We start from the raw sequence: 8,981 nt of genomic DNA, 5'->3' as shown, positions 1-8,981 counted from the left end.
AACCCTTCCCCCAGCAACGCAGCTCCTGCCTTCTGTAGCTGCTGCATTTTGTCTCCATTTTAGCTGAAGACACCTCAGGCCCAGAGTCCCACCCTCTGCGTGCGCATCAGGCTCCTACAAAACTAGCAGGAGGTTTCTCCTAGACCTCAAGGTTTGACCCTTCCCCACACCCCAGGCTCTGAGCCACGTACCAGCACTTGGAAAACAACCTACACGTGGCAGCTTTGAGAGCCAGCAACAGAAGGATAAATATTCTTCATCATCACATAAATATGCTGCAGGACATCTCAACAAGGGCAAAGTGCTTTTTTTTTGTTTTGTTTTGTTTTGTTCCTGAATTAAAACAAAATAAAAACCTAAATAGGACTGTCTCAACCACAACAGAAGGTTCAAAATAGTCTAAAGGAGACGTCAACTGACATGGAAATGCCCCAGGCAGAGGGCTCAGTCCTTTGGCACTCTGAAGTTATCCTTCTCCTTTCGGATGGCCCCCATCGTCCGGATGGGGTCTGTCTCCCCAGCGTGCTGCTGAACTGTCTTCTCCCTGCCAGGAGGGAACACCAGGCACAGCCAATGCAAAGGCTGCAAGATCCAATCTCACCTATGAAGTCACTAGGATCACGTTTCGCCCGCACGGAGAAGAAATGTTGCACTTAAAAGATCAAAGATTGGGGACTCTGGCACAGGCTTATCGGCTCGCTGGGTTTATTGCTGCTCAGCAAGAGGAAATTGGGAACACTCTGAGGCCTCCAGCAGCACCTCGTGCTGTGCCTGCCTGCCAGAGCTGCGTGATGAAGGAACACAGAGACAGGGTGGAGCTTGTTCTGCCTCCTGAGTCAGGGACTTCAGCCCTGGCACCACATCACCCTGCAGCAAGCTGCTGCCAGGATGGCAGGGGTGTTTTTAGGAGGGTCTGGAGGGCCTCAGACCAGGGGGCTATGTGAGGCAGGAGGGCAATTCCTGCTTGTGGCTCTTTCTTTGCAGACCTCCTCCTCCTCCTCCCCACGTCCCCCCTCCAAAGTCAAGGGCCCCTGCCAGAGCTGCGTGATGAAGGAACACAGAGACAGGGTGGAGCTTGTTCTGCCTCCTGAGTCAGGGACTTCAGCCCTGGCACCACATCACCCTGCAGCAAGCTGCTGCCAGGATGGCAGGGGTGTTTTTAGGAGGGTCTGGAGGGCCTCAGACCAGGGCTATGTGAGGCAGGAAGGCAATTCCTGCTTGTGGTTCTTTCTTTGCAGACCTTCTCCTCCTCCTTACATCCCCCCTCCAAACTCAAGGGCCCTTCCCAGGCCCACATCTCCCCTGTACCTCACTCGCATGAAGGGGTTGTAGGTGAACTCCTCAGCAATGGTGGAGGGGATGGTTGGCTCCCCACTGTCATACTTGGCCTGTAACAAGGGAGAGACCTCTGCTTAGTGAGGAGTGTTTGGGTGAACCTGAAACATCCTGGATGTTAAGCACTCAGGGTCAGTGCTGCACCCAGCTGCCCGAGCTGCTCCTCAGGCCAGGCCCCTCCCAGAGCCATGCCCAACAGCTGGGCAGACAAGAAGAGGGGCACACAGAGAGGCCTGGGACAGAGCTGACCCTCCCAGGCAGACATCAGCCTGCTATCACACCGAGAGGTTTCCAGGGAGGGTCACATCTCCACCAGACAGCAAACCACCTTCTCTGGGCCACACACAGACCCTGTTCCCCCCACACCGCTCCCTGGGGGACAACACGCTGCAGCTCCTGGCTCTGAACCCCCCTCCCTCAGCCTCTTGCTCCCCATTTTCCTCCCTCCTCCCCCTCCTCAGAGAGGCTCTGCCTCCATGAAAGCACCAGGGAAGGAAGCACCAGGTCTCAGGGAGGAAGCACCAGCTCACCTTGGCCCAGGAGAGCTTCTCCTGCACAGCGACGTTATGGGGTTCAACGTGTCGAGCAAACTTGAGGTTGTTGATGGTGTATTCATGGCCACAGTAAACTCTCTAGGAAGGGAAAGGAAGAGTGACAGCAGGTAGATGTGATGGTACAAAGGGACCACCCCCAGTGTTACAGTACAGCAGGAACAAGGGAGCCAGCCCTGCAGGAGAGATGACACTCCCACTGGAGACACGCCCAGGAGAAGTGCTGGGAGTTACCAGGCAGCACCCACGTAGTGGCAGTGCCATGGCAGAGCCCAGGCAGCCCAGCTCAACACCTCTGCTCAGCAAGCAGCCCCAGCTCCCTCCCCACACAGCACAGCCACAGCCAGGGTGGGTATTGCAGCTGTTCAGCAGCCAGGACAACCCCTGCTGCAGCCACTCCTTCGACTCCTGAGAAACACCCTCTTTGAAGGGCAGGATTCTCAGGGAGAAGCTGCTCTGGTGCCCGTGGCAGTTCCTGGCCAGGGGGGCTACGTACCGTTTGGGGGTCCAGGCTCCCCAGAACCTCAATCAGTGCTCTGTACATCTCCTCTGGGGTTCCCTCGAAGAACTTCCCACAGCCAGCCACGAAGAGCGTGTCTCCTGCCAGGGGGATGTCACACAGCCTCAGGGCTGGGAGGGCACAGTGTGGGCACAGGGGGGTGCCCGGGGGCTCACTCCTGCCACCACTGTCCCTGCTGTGGCCCAGGGAGAGCCACCCTGCCCGCCACGGGCTCAGCTGCCACGTGGCAAACAGCTCCTGCTGCAGGAACCCCCCAGCCTGCCAGCACCTCCCTACCTGCAGACAGCCTCCTGTCCCTCAGTGGGGACAAGGAGCCTGGAGCCTCTTTGCTCTGGAGCTGAAGGAAGATGAGTTGCCTCTGCATTTTCTCCCCAGAGCTCCCTAAATTCTAGCTACAGCCTTTGCTTCTTCCATGCAGCAGCTGGCACGAGCTCTGAATGCCCATCAGGAGAGGGGGCACAGCCTGGGTGCTGCTCTGGGGAAGGGGGAACCCTCCTCTGCAAAGCAGGATCCAGAACCTGGCTACTCCAGAGGCAGCACCAGCCCACTCTCACTTCTCTGTTTTCTCCTCTCTCAGTTTTGGCACAGACACATGGAAAAGCAACAGGGTCTGAGGCAGTAAACCAACAGCTCTCCTCTCCAGGAAGAAAATGCTAGATGTAGGACTTGACTCATCCAGGGCACACTCTTGGTGTTGCTTGCAGGGTGTCCAGCAAGAGTTTACCAACCCAGAGGGGTTTCACCTACCACTACTACCCATCAGGAGTCGGTGAGGGGGCAAGAGGAGGATGTGGAGGAGCTGCAGGGCAGCAGGGGAGGAGGGCACAGAGGGAGCAGCACACAGGGGCAGTGCAGTTCTCTGAGACACAGACTGCTGGCAATGCAACCTCCCAACTCCTCACCTGTAAAAACTGCAGGTGGCTCGGAGCTATTTGGCTTAGTCACATAATAACAGATGTGTCCAGAAGTGTGACACGGCGTACAGAGGCATTTCACATTTAGAGATCCCACCTGAGAAGAAGGCAGAAGACTGGAGCTGAAGCTACAGTTTGCTTGCATCTCTAGGGTTAGAAAAGAATTGCAACCATTACAACGGCCCGGGGGTCCTGCAGGGAAAGTCTCACATAGCTGGGCAGTAAACATCAGCTCTGCTCCTGGGAGAGGCCAGCAAGGATGTTTTACAGATTTGGAAGGGAGCTCTTTGCTCCTAGCAGGTGTTGTGACAAAGAGAACTGGTGGATTCTTTCATCTCCACACAGGGTGACTCAGGGCCTGGCTGGCAGCAAGAGCCAGCAGATCCAGAGCAAGGCAAAAATCCTCAGCAAAGTTCATCAAGTGTACAAAGCTCCAAACAAAACTGAGGCTGGAGGGAAGAAGTGGATGACACTCACAAAAAGGGAAGGATTTAACACATTCAGGAGGGCAAGGGCCTGTTGGGACAGGGCAAGAAGTGATGGCGTTAAACTAAAAAAGGGAGATTTAGACTAGAGAGAAGGAAGGAATTTGGGATGCTGAGGGTGGTGAGACCCTGGCCCAGGTTGCCCAGAGAGGTGGTCGCTGCCCCATCCCTGGAACCATCCCAGGTGAGGTTGGAGGTGTCTCTGAGCACCCTGCTCTAGCTGCAGATGTCCCTGTCCCTGCAGGGGGGTTGGACTGGGTGACCTTGGAAGGTCCCTTCCCACCCAAACCCAAGTCTTTGATTCTCTGCTTCCCCCACAGCCCTAATCTGCACATCTTCCCACGTGCTTTTTGTGCCCCCTTCCCACAGGACAGGCCTCTCAGTGACACTCACACCACCCTGCACGTTTCACAGTGGTCTGTGTCACCTGCCAGCTCCTGTGCACACAGACAGCTCAGGGCCAGCAGGGTCTGCTGCTCTAGCTCTGGAAAGGCACCTTCTCACCCTGTGCCCCAGGCTCTGCCCAGACAGGACCACTCGCAGTTGTTTGCTGCCCAGCAGGCTCCAAGCAGAGCACCAGCCCTGTCCCTGTGCTCAGAACCTTCCACACCTCAGTGCTTTAACCCCAGTTAAAGCAGCTGTCAGGGAGCACGTGGACACCAGCGTGCCCCAGGTCTGAGCCACGCCAACGTCCTCATCAGTGAACCACCACCAGCCAAAACAAGACAGAGGAGTCATGGCTCACAGGGCTGGAGAAGGGTGAAAGGTGCTGTGACCACGGGACTCATTCAGGTTAGATCCCATCAGTCCAGCTTTAGAGCTGTGACACAAAGGGGAGGGGATGTCCCCAGCAGAGTCCTGCAGCTCACTCCCTTTACCTTCAGTGAGGTGAGGTGAGACACCTTCTGTGTGAGTGCTCCAACCCTGCTGTCCCCTCCGTAGACACGCAGCCCTGGCTCCAGCTTCACCAGCTTCTCGTTCCCTCCAGCATGGTCCCTGGAGAAAGATGGATTTGGGCAGGGATGAAGATACATTTGTCCTAACTTGTATCACAAGGGTAACCTGGGGGTGATCACTTCTGATTGTGGTGGGTGAACCCTGGCTGAGAGATGGCCACCCAGCCACTCTACCACCTTCCCTCAGAGCAAAAGGGGAAAGGAAAATGAGATGGAGACAAAACCCTTTGTGGGTAACAACAAAAGCAGTTTAATTAGAAAGCAAAGGTAAGCAATGGAAGTGAAGAGAAAAAAAACCCACTGATTTATGCTCTACTTCCCATCCCCAAGCAATGTCTGGCCCCTCCCTGGTCAGCAGGGCTCCAAAACATGTAGCAGTTGCTCCACAGGACCAAGGAGTAGCCCCTCCTCCTCCTCCTTTGTACCAGCTTTATAGTGGAGCTGACATCATATGGTCTGGAATATATCAGCTTGGTCAGCTACTCTGGTTATGTTCCCCCCAGTATCCTGCCCCTCCTATCCCCCTGGGGAATGTCAGAAAGAGCCTTGGTGCTGTGTGAGCCTTGCTCAGGGGTAGTCACAACACGGGTGTTATCAACACCCTCCTGACTCCCAGCACAGGAGCCCTGCCCCAGGAGGCTGCCCCAGGAAAATCAGCTCAGCCAGACCCCACACACTGATCACTTCTTCTCCCAGTATCTAACGCTCTCCTCCTACCACTGAACATTCCTGAGCCCTCATCCTTCTCCTCACTCCTAAGCTCCTGCTTGGAGAAGATCAACTTGATGCAGAAAAGCCAAATTTCTCAGCTGTTTGTGTCTAAGCAGAGGGATCCCACAGCAGCAGGTAGTTACCAGTGATGATGTGTGGTCAGGACAGTGGTCAGCTTCACGCCGTGCTTTTTAACTGCATCCAAAACCTGCAGGCAAGGGCACAGCACGAGCATTAAATCTCACACAAAAGGGCTTCAGAGCACACCTAGCTCCTGGCAGAACCTGGACATGACTGCTCCAGGGGTGGAAAGCCACACCAGCAGCTCTCCAGAGAGCTCAGCCCTCCCCAGGTTGTAGTTACAGATCAGGACACGAGGTCTCTGCTCCAGCCAGCCACAACCAAGCCCTCAGTCCCATTTCCTCTTCCCTGCACTACATCAAATTACAGGCAAAACCCAAAATCAGGTCAACAACTCTTGAATTCAGGGAGAAGCTGCCTTTGCTCAGCAGCAGCCAGCCTGTGAAGCCCTCTCCACCCCGTGCACGGCCAGTATTTCCTGACTTTCCCCCATGCCTGAGTCAGCCTGTGACTAATTCTCTCGTGGATGTGGCAACCTGGAGGGACTGCCCGGAGCTGCAGCACCCTGCTGCCCGGGGCAGTGGAGAGCTTTACCTTCTGGGGCTGCACAGGATCAACGATGGCAGCCTCCCTTGTCTCCTCATCCACCAGGAGGTACATGTAGTTGTCTGTGAGGGCTGGGAGCAGTTCCACCTTCATGTCTGCCTGGGTGACCGTCCTCGGCGCCCTCCGCTCGTGCTCGGTGTGCAGGAAGGCAGGTCGCAGCTCCAGCAGACCTGGGGACCCCAAAACATCAAACCAGGTCAGCCCCAGGGAGGGGAACAAGTGGGGTGGAGCACAGCAGGTCCCCCAGCTGACTGCCCCCAAAGAAGGAAGGGCAGGGACAGCTCGAGCTGCCTGCTTCAGGGGAAAGGGAGAGGGGCCACCGTGGGACGGAGCCTCGGTGCCTGGCTGTGCCACCCTGTGCCCCAAGCACTGCCAGGCTCCTGGTGCCCTGTGGCATCACCACAGCAGGACAGGGCCCTCTGTTCCAGAGGTGTGCTCGTGCAGGGAAAGCACCATACCTCCCCTGGAGAAGGTTGGAAGGGGCAGGGAAGTGGAAGGGAGAGGGAACAGCTGGACAAAGGTCAGCCTAGGATAGTGACTTGGCAAAAAAAAAAAGCACCAAAGGCCATGTTACAGCCAAAAGACAACCAAAAAAAAGGAGAAAGGAAGAAACACACACACTGCTGTATGAAAACCACGGTTCATTCCTTGGGGGAATCCCACCCAGAGAAGCCAGGCTCTCTGTGTGGAAGGCTCAGACCCTGTGCCAGGCACGGGCAGGGCTCTTGCTCACTTGCTCACAGGGTTCAGTGCTTCCCTGTTTGCCTTTGGTTCAATGTTTAATCAGATCCAAGAAACAAATTAATTCCAGATGCAAATAACCTGGGTTCCACCGTTCAACTCACAGACAGGCAGCTCTTCAAGAAACAACCAAGCCCCAAGAGGCTCTGCCAAAAGAAGTCAGGAAGGGAAACAAGGAGGACAAGGTCTTCCATGGCCAGAGCCCTGCAGCACAGGCCTGGGTCTGCAGGCAAGCAGGGAGAGGGCACCAGTCTCTGCAGGCCAGAAATGAGCTGGTTTAACCCCAAGGCCCTCAGGCAGAGCTGGAGGTGACTGTGCTGGTCTAGAGTGGTGCCAGCCCAGCCCCTGTTTCATTCTGCACCCCTGACTCTTCCCCCAGGGCTCCCCACACCCCACGCTTGGTCACCTCCACCAGTGCCAAAGGGAGGGGTCACCACGCTCCTAATCAACCTGCCCCACGCTCCCAAAACAGGCCAGTCCTGCTGGCCCCTGATAAGAGCCTGCTCTAGAGAGCAGAGGCCCCACAGCCCCCCTGCAGCTCCACACACCACGGGGGCAGCGAGGCTGCAAACCCCAAATCCCAGTTCTGAACTGGACACCAGCCCCGTGGCAGTGGGAGCTCTAGGGCCCCTCAGGGATAACTGTCCAGCCCAGGATTTTTTCCCCTTCTACCTCTGCCATCTCATTTGCTTATGAGAGAAGGGGGGGAAGAAGGGGAGAAGACTGTAAAACTAAACACTGTGCTGCAAAGAAGACCCCAAGGCACGAGAGCGTGGACATGTGCTGGGTGTGTGATGGGGAAGGCACCCAGGACCTGCCCAGAGTCCCTCTGGAGCAGAAGAGCCCTTCCAAAAAAAGGAACAGAATAAGAAAAAAAAAGCCATCCTTATTACTTCCTGATTCTTAAAAAAAACCTAAAAATCATTTGCTTTTTAACTGCTCCCTAACACAAAGCACTTTTGGAAGCTATCAGTCACAGGGACTATATATACACACCATGTGTTTGCATGCTGGATGATAACTGGGGAAAAACAAACCAAAAAACTCAACCAAAACCACAAAAAAAAAAAAAGAAAACACAACCTCAACTTCAAGTCAAACGAATTATTCGCATATTTAAAACACTTTCTTGTTGTGAACCCTTTCTCATCTTGGCCAGGATCCCAACGTTTCTGTGTGTTTAGTTCCCAGTTCTCACCAAACAAACAAACAAAGCTGCGTGGCATGAGGAAACACTTTCTGAGATTGAACTGAAACAAAGGAATGAGAAAACATCTGCCAAGTACGGAGCTTCACACTGGGGTTTTGTAACACATCCCTCCCGACACAGAGAGGAGCAGGGAGAGCAGGACGCCAGCAGGGTTTGGTTTTTGGCAGGGTTTGTGAGCACAGCCTGAGGTGCCCAGAGGAAGGGGTTTGCAGGAGGGAAACGTTCAAGCCATGGTCACAGAACCAGGTAGGTGCTGGAGGCTGCAGGAGAGCAGGCAGCAGCTCAGCACCAAAAGGCAGGTTCCCTCAGAAAAGGGGCGTTTCGGATGTTTTTTCCACATCTACTCTTTTTATTACATAAGAGAGTGGAAAATTCCCACTTCAAACATAGCTGCCACTCAAACCCTGCTGCACACAGGCACCCAGACAACACCCCTGTGCTGCCTCACCAAAACAAACGTCACGCTCGCTTTTTGCACACGCTGCATGCAGATATTTTTTGGATACCCAGGGAGGTTGTGGCTCCACACCAAGCGAGCTGGTCCCCAGCCCCAGGCCAGCTCTGTTTCCGCCCCCGGCCCCTGCCCGCCGGGCAGAGGCTGCCGGTGGCCCAGTCAGCGTGGGCAGGACATGCACCCACCCACCGATGGGGCAACACCTGCCTGGAAGGTGCAGCACCCACCCTGCAACCTGGGGAACTCAGGAGCTGCTCCCTGCCCGGCCTGACGTGCTCCCAAGGGATCAGCAAGGGTTCCCTGTCTAGCAGTAACTCCAATAGATTCCTGCTCTAATTTAAGGCCAGCTCTTAAAATCAGAGTGATGCAAAAGGCCTCTGGAAAGACCTCCCAGAGATGCTGTGAAGCTAAAGCCCA

General features: G+C 55.2%; 1 protein-coding gene across 2 annotated transcripts; it reads right to left on the bottom strand.

The window, feature by feature from the left end:
- Positions 1 to 323: 323 nt before the first annotated feature.
- Positions 324 to 6,332, bottom strand: HAGH (hydroxyacylglutathione hydrolase). 2 transcript variants are annotated; one of them, XM_008945735.1, is made up of 8 exons: positions 6,148 to 6,332; positions 5,616 to 5,680; positions 4,684 to 4,801; positions 3,309 to 3,417; positions 2,383 to 2,486; positions 1,866 to 1,967; positions 1,309 to 1,388; positions 334 to 544 (listed from the first exon to the last, which is right to left on the bottom strand). In XM_008945735.1, the coding sequence occupies exons 1-8, from the start codon at positions 6,250 to 6,252 to the stop codon at positions 445 to 447; spliced, it is 783 nt and encodes a 260-aa protein (XP_008943983.1). In that variant the 5' UTR covers positions 6,253 to 6,332; the 3' UTR covers positions 334 to 444. The 2 variants fall into 2 exon arrangements, with proteins under 2 accessions (XP_008943985.1, XP_008943983.1); XM_008945737.1 differs by lacking the exon at positions 5,616 to 5,680 and having other exon boundaries at positions 324 to 544; positions 6,148 to 6,317.
- Between the last annotated feature and the right edge of the window lie 2,649 nt (positions 6,333 to 8,981).

This window comes from Merops nubicus, unplaced genomic scaffold (assembly GCF_000691845.1).
Source record: "Merops nubicus isolate BGI_N331 unplaced genomic scaffold, ASM69184v1 scaffold30158, whole genome shotgun sequence".
NCBI lineage: Eukaryota > Metazoa > Chordata > Aves > Coraciiformes > Meropidae > Merops > Merops nubicus.
The sequence above is the reverse complement of the archived record's forward strand: the minus strand, read 5'-3'. Positions and strand labels throughout refer to the sequence as shown.